We start from the raw sequence: 19,807 nt of genomic DNA, 5'->3' as shown, positions 1-19,807 counted from the left end.
CCAAAATATCTGCCTGCTTTGTTGAAGAAAAAAATGAAAGCAGAGTGGAAATTACGTTTCCAACGTCGTCGCCTACGATGTGTCCTCCTGTAGGCTGAAAATGCACCGGTATGTTTACGTATTGTATTGTTTTATTCTATTATCTACGTATGTTTGAATAGTGGTCGTGGCTCCGCCCCTTCCGCTACGTAGCCAAGATGGCGACAAATGAGTGTTTCATGCGTCCAGCGTTCCACACTCAACGATCTGACCGTTTTGAGTACAACATCCGGGTACTTTGAGTGCACTGCATTTTGCCGTACTTCCCAGTGTGAACGCACTTATGCACTCAAAGTAGTAAGTGTAAGTACATAAGTACGTGGATTGGAACACACTCAAAGTCTACAGAACACCCCGGTACTCCAAAGTGGATGTTTTGAGAGACGCCGTGTTCCCTCTGGAAGTTCCACAGCTGGCCATGTTTTTTTTTTGTTTTTTTTATCTTGACAAAGTCAGTGCTCTGCTCCCCAGTGAAAGGTGCTGAGTCTGTTGGACAGTTCCGCTGCTCCTGTCTAGGAAACCGCTAACCCCCACGCTATCACTGCTACGACACTGATGCAGCATGTGGAAAATTAAAAGTGTCGCTCACAGCTTTCCTCCCCCTCCCAGCCCACGCACACACATCAACATGTACGATGGAATGATAGAGAGCAGTTCAGAGAGAGAGAGAGAGAGAGAGAGAGAGAGAGAAAGAGAGAGAGGGCATGGATGGCAGGATAGAGAAGAAGTAAAATAATAAATATGAAACAGTTAAGTTGCGCTGCCTCTGTGGCCAGATTTAAAGCACCACTCATTTGCTCCTTGCTCTCAAGTGCCCTTTTTTTTTTTTAAGACTAGAAAACAAAATGTGAGCATGTTAGAGTGAGCATTGAGCGAGGGAACGAGTGAAGGAGAAAGAAGGAGGCAAACATTCGGCAGCCTTATTGCAATGCAGGTTTGGACATTTGCATTTAGATGGGTACGTACACTTGTGTTGCAGAGACGAAAAGCAGAACATTCATGGCTTCCGTCAAAGGATTAAAAGAAGTTTGGCTTGGCACATACAGACGCAGAGCCAGACCGAGAGGGAAACAGAGAGATGGATGTGATTTGGGAAAAAAGTTTGGAATATTGAGAAATTGAATATATGTTATTATGATAACCTGCCCTAACAACGAAAAACTAAAGCTTCAAAGCTACAGTTGAAACAACATCCACAGTCATTCCTACTTAACTGCAACTACCATGAACTCTTGAATGAAGGCTTTATGTACCTCATCTGCAGAGAGAACCAGGCCTTGATTTGAAGGCTTATATTAATGTTCAATAAATAATTGCAATTGGTTCTAATTATTTTTTTTCCATTCATAAAACTCCTCTATGGAGGACGGAACCTGACAAAATAAAAAATAAATCGATAAATAAATGACTCGATAGGTAAATAAATAAATATTTATCAATAACTATCAATTTATGTCACATTTTATCAATGAATTAATGGCTATTTTTATATTTAATATTACATTTAATGACATAATTATTTATTTATTGAGTCATTTATTTATTTAATTAATTTTTTTTATTATTTTGGCAGGTTCCGACAACACTTCACTTCACAGATATTTCACATTAAAAGCTGTCTAGCGCAGCGGTTCCGAAGCATTTTTAGAACAATGCACCCCCTCAAAGGAAATCTGAATTTGTCATGGCAGCCCCAGGCCACCCAACATCCCGATAAAACATACATTTACACAGATGCTTATCGGGTTTAGCAGTTATAGATTATTTTATTCTATACCGATATGAAGCTAAATAATAAAGGCCCATTCTCAAACACTCAGGTGCTCTGCAGATTTACAGATAAATATTGAATTTAAAATAAACAAATAATACAATTCAGTATGCTAATATGTTCAATTAAAATGTGCTTATGTGAGCCTTCTGTTGATGCATGGAGAGAGGTCTGACTCTACTGACGGGGCTTTCTTGTCTTGTTTTCATGTATTACATGGGATGAGAGAGCCGCAGTGCTCATATATGAATGTGTTATCGGACAATGATTGATGTCTCCAGGAGTTGTCCGTCAGATTGAGTCGTCTCAGACTGTCTTGAGATGTATCATCATCTCTTAGAGCTCGGTTTATCGTGTCAAATCTGAAAAACTACCATCCCAGAAAAGTGTGTTGTGTTACTATGACAACCATAAACTGTGAGTTGTCCTGTCCATACAGCAGATGAGGCTTAACCGCGTAGTAAACATTTTTTAATATGGTGATTTTTAAGGCTGTCAATCGATTAAAATATTTAATCGCGATCAATCGCATGATTGTCCATAGTTTTAATCGCATATTAGTCGCACAACAAAGCACGATGGAAATAATACATTTTTGTATGTTTCATGTATTAATGTGAGGAAGGTAATTTGCTGTCTCTTTAGTCACATGCTTCATGTATATTAATAAGGGCTGTCAATCTATTAAAAATATTTAATCACCTTTAGTAAGTAAGTAAGTAAGTAAGACTTTATTTGTATAGCACATTTCATACAGGAGTTGCAGTTCAAAGTGCTTTACATAAAATAAATTAAAAACAAGCAGCAAGAGCAGTGCATGGAGTCAACAAAATCATGATAAAAATAATAAAACATTTTAGAACAGTAGAAATAGTCAAATATAAATAGTGCAGGATAAAATTCGTAGTGCAAGTTACAGAGAAAATGCTCTGGTAAAAAGATAGGTTTTAAGATGTCTTTTGAAAATGTCTAGCGTGTTTGCTTCCCTAATATTTATGGGTAGTGCGTTCCATAATTTTGGGGCATAGTTGACAAAGGCCGCATCACCAATCTTCTTTCGACTGCTTCTGGTGACCTCTAATAGACCTGCATCTGATGATCGCAGTGTTCTCGCTGGTGTGTAGTTTGTAAGGGAGTTAGCAATGTAGCTAGGTCCTTGTCCATTTAGTGCTTTGTATGTGAGGAGGAGGACCTTGAAGTCAATTCTGAAAGTAACAGGCAGCCAGTGTAAAGTAGCTAGGACAGGACTGATGTGTTCTCTCCTTTTAGTTTTTGTTAATAATCTAGCTGCAGAGTTTTGAATGAGCTGGAGTCTTCCAGTGGTTTTCTTGGGAAGACCAGCGAAGAGTGCATTACAGTAGTCCAACCGGCTGGATATGAAAGCATGAATTAGCTTCTCCGCATCATTTTGGTTTATGAATGATCGTACCTTCGCTATGTTCCTGAGGTGAAAGAAAGCTGTTTTGGTCACTTTGTTAATGTGGGAGTTGAAATTCAAATCTGCGTCCAGGATGACACCGAGACTTGTCACCTCAGGTTTAAGCCAGGCGGTTAAACCTCCGAGATTCGTGGTTAGCATCTCTCTTTTAGATTTGGGGCCGATAAGTAGAACTTCTGTTTTGTCCTCATTTAATTTGAGAAAGTTATTGTTCATCCATTTGTTTATTGCCAACAAGCAGTTTGTAATGGAATTTATGGCTGTCGCATCATTAGGTTCAGCTGATATATACAATTGTGTGTCATCCGCGTAGCTATGGAAATCAATATTATGTTCTCTGATGATGTCACCAAGTGGTAACATATAAAGAGAAAAGAGTGATGGACCTAAGCAGCTTCCTTGTGCAACCCCGTAGCAGTTTTCATGTTTCTTAGACATATGGTCTCCTAGGCTAACATAAAACTTCCTTCCTCTGATATATGTTTTGATCCAGTTCAGTACACTATCAGTGAGCCCAATAAGCTTTTCAAGTCTATTGATTAGGATGTCGTGATCAATGGTATCAAATGCCGCACTAAGATCTAACAGGATAAGGATAGATACTTTATTTGCATCAGAGTTAAGTCTGAGGTCGCTAATTATTTTGGTGAGAGCAGTTTCAGTACTGTGATATTTTCTGAAACCTGACTGAGAGACTTCCAAGATGTTATTTTCTTCAAGAAAGGAATTTAATTGGACTAATACTATCTTTTCCAATACTTTACTAATAAAAGGTAGATTTGATATCGGTCTGTAGTTTGCTAGTATACTGGTATCCAATTTGGGTTTCTTTAATAAGGGCTTTACAACAGCTGTTTTAAAAGCATCTGGAAAAACGCCAGTTTTAAGGGATGTGTTTATAATGTGTAGGACCGGACCTGAGACACTATCAAACACTCGCTTAAAGAATGTTGTGGGCATAGGATCGATATCTGATGTTGTAGAGTTACATTCACTGACAGTTTTAGAAAGTTCACCTAGTGTGATACATGTAAAAGTGCTCATGGTTACATTGCGGGATCTACTGATGTCAGTTTCACCTCCACTAGTAGTGATACTAGCTCTGATTGAAGTTATTTTGTTCATGAAGAATAGGGCAAGCTCTTCACACTTAGCTGCTGAGGATAGTGGGGGGACAGGAACAGTGTTTAGCAGCTGGTCAATGGTGGAAAAAAGAACTCTGGAATTTCCGGCGTTTTCTGTAATAATGCTGGAAAAATAATCTTTCCTTGCTAGACGGATGGTTTTGTTATAGGTAGATAGTGCATCTTTATAGATGTCGTGGTGGATAGTGATCTTTGTTTTCCTCCATTTTCTCTCTGCTGCGCGGCATTTTCTTTTATTTTCACTAACATTTTTATTTCTCAGCCATGGGGAGGTTCTGCTTGTAAACTTCTTTTTGGTTTTCAGTGGAGCTACAGAGTTTAACACAGATGATAGTGCATTATTGAGGTTCTCTACCATTTCATTCAGAGAGCATTCATGACTAGTTGGCTCATATAGAGCAATCTGCTCTGCAAATTTTGCTGTAGCGTCATCATCTAGATGTCTTCTTTGGACTAAGAATTCTGTTGTGGTTTCTGTTAAGGTGATTTCCACATCAAAAAGTATACAGTGATGGTCAGAGAGGGGTAGATCAGTTATTGAGATATTATTGATGTTTAGTCCAGTTGTTATTACTAGGTCTAGTGTGTTTCCGTGCCGGTGTGTTGGATCTGTAATGTGTTGAGTCAGATCGAAACTGTCGAGGAGATTTAGAAGCTCAATGGTTCTTGGGTCTGCTTTTTTATTTACGTGGATATTTAGGTCTCCGTTTAGAACTACTTTGTCATATCCAGTGACACATAGTGATAATAGTTCAGAGAATTCTTGTATGAATATTGGCGAGTGCTTAGGTGGCCGGTATATAATAACAAGCAGTATTGATTCAGTTTTGAGCTCTATAGCAAGATATTCAAATGATGTAAATTCACCTAGCTCAGTGATTTTGAACAACAGTTTAGATGAGAAAATAGCTGCGACTCCTCCACCTCTTTTTGATTTCCTAGAAACTTGGTGGAAGCTGTAATCAGGCGGACACGCTTCTATCAGTGTTGCTGTTGCCGTGTTGTCGTTTAGCCAAGTTTCTGTTAGACAGATGCAATCTAAGTTGTTTTCTTTGACCAGATCGTTAACTAGAAAGGTTTTGTTATTTAGAGATCTGACATTAAGAAGGGCCAGTTTCATCTGTGGGGTATTAATAGATAAAACAGGAGGAGATATATTTGTGACATGGATAGTTTTCAGACTTCTAGGACGAGTTTCAGGTTTATAACCACGCATTTTACCATGCCATTTGCTGTTTATGATGACCGGTATGTTTAATGAAATAGCATGGTGGCTGTCCTAACGTTGCTTTTCTTCAGGCTGAAAGTCCATAACACTGAGTTCAAGGTGGCTTGCTATCAGAGGGGAATTCGTTGAGGAGGTGAGGGACTGTGCAGGGCTCGTGTCCTTGCAGGAGGTTGTTTGAGTGTTCTGTTCTGTTCCATGGGAGGAGGTTTGGGATGCGTAAGTCAACTTAGACACAGCAGGGGTAGGGAGTGATGCTTGATTCTGGCTGTTTGAGGTGGTCGAGAGCGCGTGACTTATGTTTGCTGTTAGTAGTTTAATCACATGATTGTCCAGAGTTAATTGCAATTAATCGCAAATGAATCACACATTTATTTTTGTCTGTTCAGAATGTACCTTAAAGGTCCCCTATTGTGCAAAATGCACTTTTCTATGTCGTTTAAACATCAATATCTGTCCGCACTGCGTCTACAGGCCACCATAGTATCATAAAAGACCATCCTCTCTCTTTTTCTCCTGCTCCATCTCTCAGAAAATGGGTCTGAAAAAACGCTGATAAGCACTTCCTTAAACCGGTGTGGTCGGTGACATTTTTCAGGCCATATAAGGGTTTCCTGGTGGAACGGTTAGAACCAGAGGAGAACCTCCAGCTAGGTGACCCCGCCCACAGACTGGCTCTCTCGCTTCCGCCTCGTAACTATAAGCAAAGTATGCTCCTACTTCTGTTAGTCTGCAAGAACCAGCAGAACAGTCCGTCAGCTGTGTGTCTGCCCGGCAACACTTTAGTGATTGCCCGATAAACAGTGTGTGTGTTTGTGCTACGTTAGCAGCTCTAGCGTTGTCGGAGGCTTCTTGCTCGCCGCCGCCGCACACATACGGTCTGTCAGTGTGACGTAACTTTAACGTGTGTCCGTGTGTGTGTTGGCGGTGAGTGTGAGGTTGTTGGTGGCGTTCTAGCTGTGATCGTAGGTGTAGCAGTGTGTGTACAGTTTATTTGTCGGTGAATAAATGCTATGAAACTACAACTCCTCCGCTCCGCTCAAGCGAGCCAGAGACCGGAGCCGACTTCCTGTATCCTGCAACTCCGGCTCTGCCTCTTAAGGTGGACTGTTAAGGTGGAGCAGCTTTTCTCCTTAAAGTGACGAGCCGCTCCTCTGAGACGCTCAGCTTTTTAATTAATTATAAATATTTCTTTAAACCGTTTCAACCGATAGCGTTAATCGGTTAAAATGCTTAATGCCAGTTAAACGGTTAATGATGAACATCCCTAGTCACCAGCATCAAGCATAAGAGACAACACAGTAGGAGAGACAATGACAGAAACAAAGAATGTAATCTGGTGGTGTTTGGATGTGGGGTTGGGGGTTGAGGGTTGAGGGGGGGGAGACATGTTCTATGCAAAATTAAATTCCATCTTGGACAGCAGCTATGATTAATGAGTTAATATTTGGGAGAGAAATTGGAATCTGAGGAGGCGTCGTTGTCATGTTGATAAGAGCTGTGCAGCAGCCTGAGCCTTCACTTGGTCCACACTTCAATCTCCTGAAATCAATAACAAGAACATCAGCAGCGTCTTTCTGTCTTCCTCACTCTCACTCACACTGACATTATTACTTAGTTTTGTTTACAGGATGTCTTACCTGATGTACTATAAATACATGAATGCCCAACCCATTCTCATCCCAACTCATCGCATACTGCTTCTCTTCTAGAGAATAGAGGTCTCGCCTATTTTTGACGAGTGTCGTGCGCGTCTCACAGCAAGAACAGACAGTGAAAGTGATCTATTGACAGTATATTAACATTATATTAGCAAGATTACTACAGTTTCGATGTCTATCTGTAGAATATGTTAAAAAAGTAAAGACTTATTTTTAAATGAACACTTCCTGCTTTAATTTCAAAATAAAAACCCTCAAGCGTTTATTATGTGGACAGAATTCCTTCATTGGTTAACACAAGGCTTTTATTCTGAAATATGTGCCAGACAATGTTGTAGAACATGCAGTGACTTGGAGAGCTCCATGAATGAATATAGTACGGAGTTTTAATTGTGGATAATTACTATTATTTACAAATTACCACACGATTCTTAACCTTTCTCTGTCTAAAATAAATATAAATGCCATTTATAATGAAATGAAATGGCCATTAAAAGGCAAACTCTTTGTAGAAAGAAAGAGCTGACGGCAGCAGCAGAAACGCAGCTGGTGTGAACACCCGACGTGTGAATCACGCAGCCGCCACGCGCTCCTGACGTTCCCTGTGTGTCCCGGGCGTAAGTGGACTTTTCAGTCTTTAAACTATGCCACCACACTCCCGGAGCACTTTCTCTGAGCATCTAACTTCGACGTGTGTGGGTTTACATTGTAGTTACTTGAATGCCCGATGCGTCACATACTGTATAGGTGCTAAAAGGGTGTTTTGTGCATCGGTTTGACAGGTCTCCCCTGGTCTCAAATACACCACGGACATTGCAGTTAATGGTCATTACCCTGAACCCTTTGGCCACCAGCTACCCCTTCACAATAAATACGTAAATACTGTGTTTTTAATTATACATTATAAGGTGGTGCAATGAGAGACTACCCAGCCAGAAAACACTGCATAGTAGGACATTTGAAAAAAAAAATTTGGACAAATGAGAACCAACATATTATTTGTTTGAATTAATGTGAATGCAACTCATGTAACCTAACCCTAAACCACATTGTAGGATTGAGGAACTGCGAATAACCTTTAAGCCAGTTGTATTTTACAATGTCAGCAAACGGCCTCCTATGTTCACGTCCTGTTGCACTGATAACACCGTCAATTTGTAACATGGACAGATCATTACAGATCGAATATTTTATTTTTTCCATTATATATATATTTTTTTAAGTTATTTTTTGGGGGCATTTTTAAGCATTTTATTGATAGGACAGTGGATAGAGTGTTGAAAGGGGGAGAGAGAGAATTGACATGCGGAAAGGACCACAGGCCGGATTCGAACCCGGGTCCACCGCTGCTAGGACTGAGCCTTGGCGATACATGGGCGCTCGCTCTACCGACTGAGCTAACCAGCCGCCCCATTATATTTTTTTACAATACTTTGAAGTTGGAAAATAAAGTGACAGCCCCTACTGCACAGTAGATCAATATCAGGCAACTTCCACTCATCATCCACGCGCTGCTATCAGTGCTGCTTGTAGACAACCGCCCTACAGTCGAAGCTGGCCATTCATTATCTATAGCCGCTCATCCTATTTAGGACTACAGGGCAGGTCAACGAGAGCGGTAGAGGTATTTCTGCATAGGCGAGACATTGTTTACCAGACTGCAGCCACTAACTAGCCTCCCTTCTGATCATGCAAATCAATCTGGCTGTCTCAGTTAATTTACAGAGTCAGTGCTGATGTTGAGGAACTGCCTCAATTCATCAAAGACGTTGGAGCTGACGACTGTGGACTTGAATTTTCATCAATTGCTGTAATACAATTATAGAAGAGGAGGTGAAGTTCAGTGGGCAGGGGGCATGTGTGTTTACAAGTCTCTCTGAACAGGCAGAGGCTGCAGAACAGGCGGCAGACTGAGCACGTTCTTCTGTGCATGCTAATCCATTCTAACTCATATGTCAGCCAACTCACCAGCTGTTTGAGAGCACAGGACATTGATGAATACCCTGAAAATGTTACGCTACATCTGAATGACGTCATTCCTGGAAGCGTTCCCATCAGTATCTAATCAACCCGTTCTCACTCCCAACTTGTCGAATACCGACGTTTGGTCAGTGGCCCTTTGGCATCTGAGACCGACGCTCTAGATACCCCTCTTGTTTGTCTCATGTTACTTTTCACACCAGTCTCCTGGTTGAATGTCTTGTGTTTGCATTTTTATAGCTCAGACATTGTCCAAACTGCCCAAGATTCATTCAGTGTTAATCTTTGAGTGTTGTTTGGTCGCAGTAAATCCCAGTAACTATACATGATCTTGTAACCAGACCAGTGAACATCAAGCAGGAATCCTCCTCCTCCTCATAGCTTTCTACATAAAAGCCCATGTTTATATATTTCCTCTATGGCTGGCAGACTGCTTTTCATCCATGTGGCCTGTTCTTGGCAGAGGCCATTCTTCCATGCAGGGCTGCTGGACCAGCACCTAAATTATCCAATTAGACGGAGGGGCTAGACTGTCTGCAGGCCACTGTGTGGCTCACAGAGAGGCCTAATCACGTCAGCCACACAGAGAAACGGCACTGACTCCTAATATATTGGATTTCTGTTAGAGGTGATGTGCTAATGTCAGCACTGAGTCACCTCCTGGGGCTAACTCTCTCTCTCTCTCTCTCTCTCTCTCTCTCTCTCTCTCTCTCTCTCTCTCTCTCTCTCTCTCTCTCCCTCTCTCTCTCTCTCTCTCTCTCTCTCTCTCTCTCATACACACACACACACACACACACACATACATTAATACCACTCACACACGTAACCAAAAACAGACTGTGTTTCTGCTATGAGACCGATGGAGGTGTGAGGGTGTGGCTGTTAAATATTCTTGGTAATCACCCTTTTTTTGTTGTATGGGTTGTTGCTGTTGGTCTGTCCTTTAATTCGTCACCCCATAGTAATCAACCTGGGGCTGTTGAAGTTAATGCGATAACGCGTTAACGCCATCGGTACCAACCATGTCATACTAGCTTGGAAGAAGGATAAATAACGCTCCAAACTTACGCTACATTTTGGCAAGGAAAAACTGGCATGGCCATTTTCAAAGGGGTCCCTTGACCTCTGACCTCCAGATATGTGAATGTAAATAGGTTCTATGGGTACCCACGAGTCTCCCCTTTACAGACATGCCCATTTTATGATAATCACATGTAGTTTGGAGCAAGTCATAGTCAAGTCAGCACTCTGACAGCTGTTGACATTTAGATGTCAATATAGACTCATAGCCCCGCCCCCTTTCATAACTCATGAACCGTTTGTCGTAGTCTTGTGGAAGGCGTCGTTGCACTCATCACAGTTCCGGTTTCATTGTGACTGGCCACGTCAATCTCCGTCCCGCGGGAAGGTGCGAGGTCTGGTTCATCGCTGCTCGCAGCTTTAATTAGTTCCTGTATTTCCTGAGTAGTAAATATTAGCAGAGGTGTAAAGCTTCACTTCATGGGTCTGTTCCTTCATAAACATTTTCAAATTACTTCCTAGAAAGCTTCCTGAGCAGGACTCTGTCATTTGACAGTAATTATAGAAAAAGGGACGCTCTGCTCTCTGGACATTGCCGCATTGACCGCAATAAGCCGAAACGTGGCGTAACCGTGGGGACGATGTATAATATGATGCAGAATAATAAATCTGCACTCCAGGGTGCTCATGGTAAAACTGAACCAGGGAAAGAGGGAGATGTTCTTTCAGGTCACTTTCTGACAATCAACATGTAGTGACTGCCTACCTCCCACATTAATGCTGTCACACCTGTCAAAACTCCATTCATAATCAATAAATCACACCTTTCAATATACAGCAATCCAATCACAAACTGCCGTATTAAGAGAAAATGATGACTAAGGATGTATCATGACAGTGAGGATATATGTTTAAATGATATGATATAATCAATGCAGAATACTCCCAAAACTTTTTGCAGTATAGGACACATTCCTATGAAGCCAGTTCTACTCTAAAGTTAGAATCAAATGGAATTGCCTGACTCAGACCAAAAACAACAACTTTAACATAGATCACCGGCCCACTGCTTTATCATTTATTGGATTTAGTCTATATGAATACCTGAATTGAGTCTATACTGTAGATTCCTCTGAGCGTCTTTCGAAAAAGCATCATGACTATTGAAATGTCAGCAGCTTGCTATTTGTCAGAGCACATTGATTTGGATTCCATGGCCAGAGCACACGTTGGAGTCAAAACCGGCGTACTGCTCAATCAAGTCAATGTAAATTCAAGTCAATCAAGCGGATGTGAATTTGCGTGAGGAGAATTGAAGTCTGTCGCCTGTTTCTGCCTGTTGTTAAAATTCATAACACTTGGCTGCTTTTTCATCAATTTGACTTATTTGCTTAATTTCTCCGTGCACTGAAGCAGAGTAATGGGGGGGGGGCAGTGTGTGACAGGAGCCCAGTCAAATGGAGTTTTTCTGCCTAATTGCGAGAGGTATTGAATTACCAAACCCTGCAGCAACAGTATGTCAAACAAAACATCTAAAAGAAGCCTTTACACCACTGGCTTTACAGGTCGTGGTGCTTTTTGTTTGATTGGTTGCTGAAAGATGTGTCACATATTGGCAACTAATATAGGGATGCACTGATACCGATACCAGTATCGGTTATCGGGTCCAATACTGTGCTCATGTACTCGTACTCGCAAAACGGCTCCGATACAACGGCACCGATACCACCTCAAAGTGGTAGCGGCGCGACGTTAACCTCTCGTCACCATCTTTTGGGGCCTCACCCTCCACCTCCCCGACGGTGCAGGCGAGACGGGCCAGTGGTGCGCCCGACCCCGCTGGGCCACGATCCCACCTCAGCCGGCGCGCCGGACCCCACTTTCATTGCGCCACGAGGTTCTGCTTGCACCCTCTAACTCGCACATGCGTTAGACTCCTTGGTCTGTGTTTCAAGACGGGTCAGGTGGGTTGCAGCGAGCCACCGCGGCGCACCGCCTCGAATGTGGGACTCCCCAGCCTGCCGTGTGTCGCTCACACCCTCCAGCTGGCTGTTAACGAGGGTCTTTTGGCACAGAGAAGTACTCGTATCGGTACTCGGTATCGGCGAGTACCCAAATGTAAGTACTTGTACTCGGTTTGAAAAAAAGTGGTATCGGTGCATCCCTAAACTAATACTATGAAGTATCAGCACAACCCCACCAAATGGCGAATAAACGACTCGTCAAGTTAGTGAGTAATTTCACGTGTAATAACAACGCCGTTCTTGCTTTTGACGTGTCGTTTGATGCCATGTAGTCAGTACTGACTGCAAAGGAAACGCATAATAACAAGTGACGCTCAGAGTAGGTGAGGAAGAGCAAGTGACGTAGTAGAAAAAGTGAGAAAGTATAGGTACGGTGGAGTTTTGTTTGAAGTTACATATGTGAAATGTTTTCAGTACAGATGTTACATTGTTTACATACCTATTTTTCATCATTTACGTACTTATTTCAAGCCCAACAATGATTGTTATTGTTCCCAAAACATAACTGCAACCGTTTCACAGTAACAACGTGGCGTGAAATGGCAGGCGAAAGCCATAAATGCGTTATCATGACACGTGGAATGTCTTTCAAATGTCGTGTTATTTATGCGCCTTCCCATGAGATCAGGTTGGAGGTTTAACACTATATAAGAACTGTGATAGTGCATTAGCTATTATACAATAAACTGACACACTTTACAATTTTCTACAGGAAATAATACAGATGTCAAACTATTTTTGACTTTAGAACTCTACTACCAATTTCTAATTTGGAAACTACAGATGCCCAGTCCACCAGGAAAAGAGGAAAGAAAAAAAGAAATAGATGACATATTTGGAATGACAAAAAAATACTGATGGTAACCTCGAATGAAGGTTGCAAAGTCAAAGTTGTAAATTATTATGATCAAATCATTGATGATAGTTTTTTTTGTCAAAATTTGGTCAAACTCTTACGCTTAGTCAATTCCAAAACATTCCTAAGTAGTTTTTTTGTTGGTGTTGGTGGTAATGAGCTTCTACAGTACCTCATCAGAACACATTTAAATGATAAACACAGTAGCAGACGTTGAACTATTTCCGATGGCTTGTGGATGTTTCTAAAAATGTCTTTCCTTTCTCAAATGCTTCACAACATTGTGAGCATACCAGAAATTAAGATTCATCTTCAATCAACCTTTTACACAGCAGATATTTTGACTTGTCGTATAATATCAGGTACACACTACACAAGAATCAAGCTGCTTTTGGGACCGAGCCCCCCCCCCCCCCCCCCCCCCCCCCCACAACCCCCTCCCAACAATTGTCAGCAAAGCCCCACATTTTGGATGGTTATAAAGATTATCTTTCCAGATGTTCCTGTGGTGTGAGGAATGTTAAGAGTGTTTTTTACATCCTCCGATCGACTCAGAATTCCATCCTGGCCGCACTGATTTCAAATCTCAAATATTAAATGTTCAATATTTACGATGGGATGTCCTGTTGTGTGTGGGGAACCTCGAGGACAGCTGATGACGCAGTCACGTAGGAAAGAACAATAGCCAGTTGAGAACCAAGCTGACTGAAGCGGAAGGTCAACCACCGCCGTCATGGCGGCCGCGGCTAATGCATGAGCTAATGCAAAAACGCTAAACATAAAGTAGTAGTAAGACCAACTTGTTGATCTGTGGCAACAACACAAGTGTACATTTAACGTGTCTCCATGACTTCATCCATCCATCCTTCATGAACGTTTAGTACAAAGTAGTGCAAAAACTAATATCGCTAATACTTCCTGCCCGTCGTCCGCCATGTTTGTTTACACTAAAGTTGCGTTTGATCGCCAGATATTTGTGAGATTTCTGTTTTTGTGAGTCATGACTCTTGTTGTTGATGAATGAATCTGTTAGTGTGTGGTGTTTAGGCTCTTTTTGGCCAAATCGTTGCTCTCCACACACTATAGGAACAAAACTGTTAAATTTAAAATAGCATGTTATGTGTGGCTCGTTCACATTTTCAACATCTGTTAACATTTGAAAAATCTCTTATAGCGTACTATTGTATTACTTTATTATTATTACTATGTTATTAATTACACCTGTGTTATGATCTATTGTCCATTGTCATCAGGTGTGATTGGTTGTTACCATGGAAACACAGCTTTAATGGGGAGCGTTTTTCGGGCTTTGTCTTTGTTAAAGGTCCCATATCGTGCTAATTTTCTGATTCATACTTGTATTTTGTGTTTCTACTAGAACATATTTACACGCTGTAATGTTCAAAAAACACATAATTTTCCTCATACTGTCTGGATATACCTGTATTTACCCTCTGTCTGAAACGCTCTGTTTTAGTGCATTGCAACGGAATTGCAACGGAATTGCAACATAATTGCGTTGCTAGGCAACAGCTTGGGTCCATGTTTACCTCCTGTTGATGTTATTCACATACACTGCAACAGGAAATAAACTGGGACACATTTAGAATGTTAATGTTTAAAACCGCGTAATGATCTATAAATTGTATATTTGTGACATCACAAATGGACAGAAATCCTAATGGCTTGTTTCAAATGCACAATTTCTGAACACGGGCTGTGGGTGTTTCTCTGGATATTGAGCGTTTTGATAGTTTAACAGTATTTATTAAAGCACTTAAAGCTGCTTTATAATATAAAAAATCTCAATAGAAAATCTCACTTTGTACGATATGGGACCTTTAACTGATATTAAACACAGCAATGGTTTCAATGCACCAGGTGACCCACTCCCAGCTAGCTGCACCATTAACTGTAGTGTTCCCTTCATTTTTTTTTTTAAATAGGCTTACAAAGAATAGAATAGAAAGCTTTATTGTCATCGTATTAAATACAACGAGATTCACAGTTGCAACTTCTGGTCAGTGCTTTAAAACAAATACTTGACAAGACTAAACGAGGCAGATTAAACATATAACAGGTAAAACACACACAGTTATAAAGCAATATAAAACAGGTAATGTAGATGTAATAAATAAATATAAACAGAAGTGTTACACTAGAAGTATAAAATATAAAAATAGATGTAATGTAAACAGAGGTAATTGTACTTGTAAAATAGGTAGAGTAGATGTAATAATTAAATGTAAACAACAAAGGGTATTATTATTATAAATTAGAGCTAATTATTACCAAAAAAATACTGATAATTATGGGTAATACAATAAATGTGTTGTAGTAAATTATGTTCAGTATAGCCAATTTACTACAATGGGCTTTATTACTTACATAATAATAATAATAATATTAGGTGTTTGGGTAGTGTTTTTAAATAGGCTTACAAAGGTTATTATTATTATTATTATAAATTAGAGGTAACTATTAAAAAAAAAAATAGTGATAATTATGGGTAATACAATTTATTAATAAATGTGTTGTAGTAAATTATGTTCAGCAGCCTACTATAGCCAATTTATTTATTACTTCCATAATAATAATAATAATATGAATAATAATAATATTAGGTGTGTGGGTAGTGTTTTTTAAATAGGCTTACAAAGGGTATTATTATTATTATTATTATAAATTAGAGGTAATTATTACACAAAAAAATACTGCTAATTATGGGTAATACAATTTATTCATAAATGTGTAGTAAATTATGTTCAGTAGCCTACTATAGCCAATTTATTTATGACATACCTAATACTAATACTAGATGTTGGGTGTGTAGTCAGAGTGTGGGTATAATGTGTCCAGGCAGAGACCTGCAGCAGCAGCAGCCGCCTCTCAGCCTCCTCATCACCGCCTCGCAGCCTCCTCATCACCGCTTCACGTCGCTCTCTGCTCCGGACAGACAACATGTAAAGTGGATTAGATCGCCGGTGCGACGCGGTGGGATTTACACCGCTTCTCTTTCTCCTTTATTCACCGCATCGTTCCTCTCTCTCTCTCTCTCTCTGTTTCTCTGTGTGTGTGTTTCAGCTCCTCTCTGCTGGGATCCTGGTCTGCCAGAGGCTGCAGAGCCGTGCTAGTCGACTCATTCAGAACCAAATGCGTGTGTGACAGACTGTCCACCTTCGCCATTTTAGCACGGCTAAATCCAGAAATGGTAAGTCCGACCAAACCTCCCTTGACTTCGTTAAACGTTACCAGCTATCACAGAGACAGGGTGATGTTTTTGCAAGGTTTTTTTTCTGTGAATGCATCAGCTGTTTTTATTCTCTCCAAAGGGCGTCATTGTCATTCCATATCAACAGATCCTCTCTCTCTCTCCTCCAAACCTTCCTCTGTCTCCACATGACAAAGACATGCTGCAGAAAGCTTATTGTAGTCTTGCCAAGGGAAAGGATTTGTCTCTTTTTTTGGGGTGGTGGGGGTCTTTATTCATGTTGCACCTAGAAGGAGATGTTTAATGTGCTCCAACACAGGAAGGGCAGCATCCTGTGCATTAAGATGGAGGTGAGCAGATGCTCTGTGAGATGTCCAGACATGATGATGGGATGTTACAGTATGATCATCATATACCTGCATGCACCCCCCCTCCTCCACTCCTCTTATTCCATCTGAACACCCAACAATTCTTCTTCAGATATTAGCATATTTTAACATATTACACTGTCAACGGTGTCTCCATGGTTACCAGGCCCCATGGAAGAAGGTGCTGCATGACAAATCCTGTAATCTGCACACAAAAGACACACGTTAATAAGACGACAGTGGCTGGACTGGACACAGCAAAGCCAAGCCAGCAGTGTGTGTGTGTGTGTGACATGAGAATGGATATGTCATGTTAAAAATCCGCGTCCTGGTGACTCAAACCTGCCCCAGTTTCTTGGGGGAGGGGGAAAAGGGCCGGCGTCTTTGTGGGGGATTTTCATTCAGTGCGATTAGTTATTATTAGACTGGAAATTGCCTCGGAAGCAGTTTGTTCACTAGTTGCCCTGGTAACAGCATGGACACCGAGGCTTTCTTAAAGACATAGGAGGCAGCGTGCTGTTTCTCCTGCTTCCTGCATAAACCCAGAGAGGGGCGGCTAGGCCACGATCCAGACCGCTTTGGGTTTTACCACCTTGAGTTAAGCACATTGGAGTATTTCTCTTCAAGATATCTGCGGTTTGGATTGGAGCATGTGACCAAGAGGAAGGTGATGCTGGAGGGTGCTCTCCATTTGTTGCTTTGTGTTCTCAATGTTGACGTGATTAGTTCATCAATGAATTAGTCAACTGACAGAGAGCTGTGTTTGTAAAATGACAAATGTGAAGGAATAGTTCAACATTTTGAAGAATACTTTGGGAGTACAAAGCTGGAGTCAGGACATGGTTATCCTAGCATAGCATCAAGACTGGAGACAGTTGAATCTGGTTTCTTTAATGTGTAGGCTTCACACAACACAATGTAAACATGTCAGGTTGTGGTTTTCGGAGAAGTTCCATGCTGGAACTAGTTGAACACAGTTGATCTGTACTTCTGTGCAACATGTTCAGCTGTGATTGCTTAGCATCTGTTTTGCTGTTGGTCTCTGCACATCATACCACACATGGCAACGTTCACTGTGCCAACATGACTCTGAGAGGCTGCATACGCTCACTGGGCCCGGCTGCTGACGGCCAAGAAATAGTTCCACATCTCCTGGATCCTCAAATTGTTGTTCCTACCTTTCTGTTTAAGCTTTATCTCTTTAGCCTCAGTCTGATTCTGTTGAGGCTGTAGAGGCTTTGGCAGGAGGAAGGCTGTTACATGAGATTGGTGTTGTCTCATCATTAGGCTTCCTTTGAATTGGACATTGCTACTTTGGTTAGGCGACACATTACAATTTTTCAACCAGCCATTGTCAGCCCAATAACCGGTGATTGACGATTCAAGCAGGTGTGTGTGTGTTAAGTACCTCCGTACCGTTGACACGGAGCTTCAGAGCCGGGGATGAGAGTGAGCGGTGTGGATGTCAGTTTCATTGCAGAGCACCGGAACAAAAACACAGACGCATCACCGACAGTATGATAATAAAGCACTTCCCTTGCCTGGTCTGTCGATAGGGTTACATTACAAGAGTATAGAAGCAAAGAGACAAAACAACAGCCGCTGCCGCCATTTTGGACTGAAAACGTTTTACTGGTGTCCGGTAGTCGCTTTTCAGTCCAATATGGCAGAAGCGTAGCTCTGCTGCTGGGCACTGTTGTTGCAATGGAACGAGCAACTGATTTTCACTTCTTAGTGATATACTATATGCTCTAACTGCTGAGCAGCGCCTGAGCAGCTCTCATTCTTTGTGGGGCGGAACATTTAAAGGTTCTGTTTGTAACTTCTTACACATGGTTTTTCGGCAGTGAAGCCAGATCGGGATCTGTTCCGCGGTGGGCTGGTTGTTGCTGGAGGCCACGCTAGACTGAGCTGAAGGAGTTTCTGGTGAACCTGCATGATTTTGACTGATTCCACGTTGAATCCAACCCGGCGCCGCCAATGAGCATTCAGAATAACTATATAGAAATAGTCAATCTCCTCGCAGATGCTTTTGCATGTTTGCTTATGTAGGTCATACAGACGCATCAGGATTAAACTGAGACTGTTTCATAACCAGTTAAAAGTTCCTCACATCAATTTAAAGTGGGAGGCAGGGGGGGGGTCACACCATGCCAACTCGATTGTGGCTGGATGAAGCCGGATCTGGATCTGTCCACGGTGGGCTGGTTGCTGCTGGAGGCCCCGCTAGACTCTATAGAAATAGCCAATCACATCGCAGATGCTCTTGTTTGCTTATGTAGGTCATACAGACGCATCAGTATTAAATTGAGACTGTTTCATAACCAGTTAAAAGTTCCTCACATCAACTTAAAGTGGGAGGCAGGGGGGTCACACGTTGCCAAGCTGCAAGCTGACACACTGAACAGCTTCACCAGCATCACTGACAGCAGCAGGAGCATCAAACGCTGGTAGAGCAAAGAATGGTATGATGCCTAATGCAAAGACATTAGAACAACAAACAGCCCCTGGTAATCCAGTAGTACCAATAATGTTTCATTTGGTAATTTAATTATGGTGGACATTCTTCTGACATTTATTGACCCAATCATTAATGAATTATTCAAGACAGGAATATGCCCCAGGTCAAATTTGCCATAATGACAAGAGAGGTAATAATGGAGGCCCAGTCTTAAGACCCTGATCATTCCATTAGATGCTCTGGTTAAGTGATGCTTATTACCAAATAAATTAGCCAGGGCTGAGATTGAGGATTATTTTCATTTTCAATTAATCTGTCTAATGTTTTCTCAATTAATGAATTCTTGTTTTATGTCTCTAATGACCTATTCATATCAATGATAATGATTCATTAACCTTCAGGGCTGTCCTCAGCCTGTCCTTAGTCGACTAACACTCATACGATTTTGTCGACTAATTGATTAGTTGATTTAATCGACCGATCTGTAAAACTGAGTTTTTCCACAAAGAGTCACACAAAAGCACCACTTTCAATCTTGGGTTTACCAGAGATGTGCTCAGAAATTTCTTGGAAATAAGTCATTCAGCATGAAAAGCTTAAAAAATGAT

At 41.3% G+C, this 19,807-nt stretch overlaps 1 protein-coding gene across 9 annotated transcripts in view; it reads left to right on the top strand.

The window, feature by feature from the left end:
• The window catches only part of adgrb1a (adhesion G protein-coupled receptor B1a), a 169,891-nt gene that overhangs the window by 107,697 nt on the left and 42,387 nt on the right, over positions 1-19,807 (top strand). For all 9 annotated transcript variants that reach the window (XM_074652547.1, XM_074652546.1, XM_074652542.1 and 6 more), the window contains one exon: positions 16,244-16,370. In XM_074652547.1, the coding sequence (XP_074508648.1) occupies positions 16,244-16,370 (127 nt within the window). The remainder of the gene's footprint in view (positions 1-16,243; positions 16,371-19,807) is intronic.

This window comes from Sebastes fasciatus, chromosome 12, assembly GCF_043250625.1.
Source record: "Sebastes fasciatus isolate fSebFas1 chromosome 12, fSebFas1.pri, whole genome shotgun sequence".
Classification (NCBI taxonomy): Eukaryota; Metazoa; Chordata; class Actinopteri; order Perciformes; family Sebastidae; genus Sebastes; species Sebastes fasciatus.
This window is presented reverse-complemented; position numbering and strand designations above follow the sequence as displayed.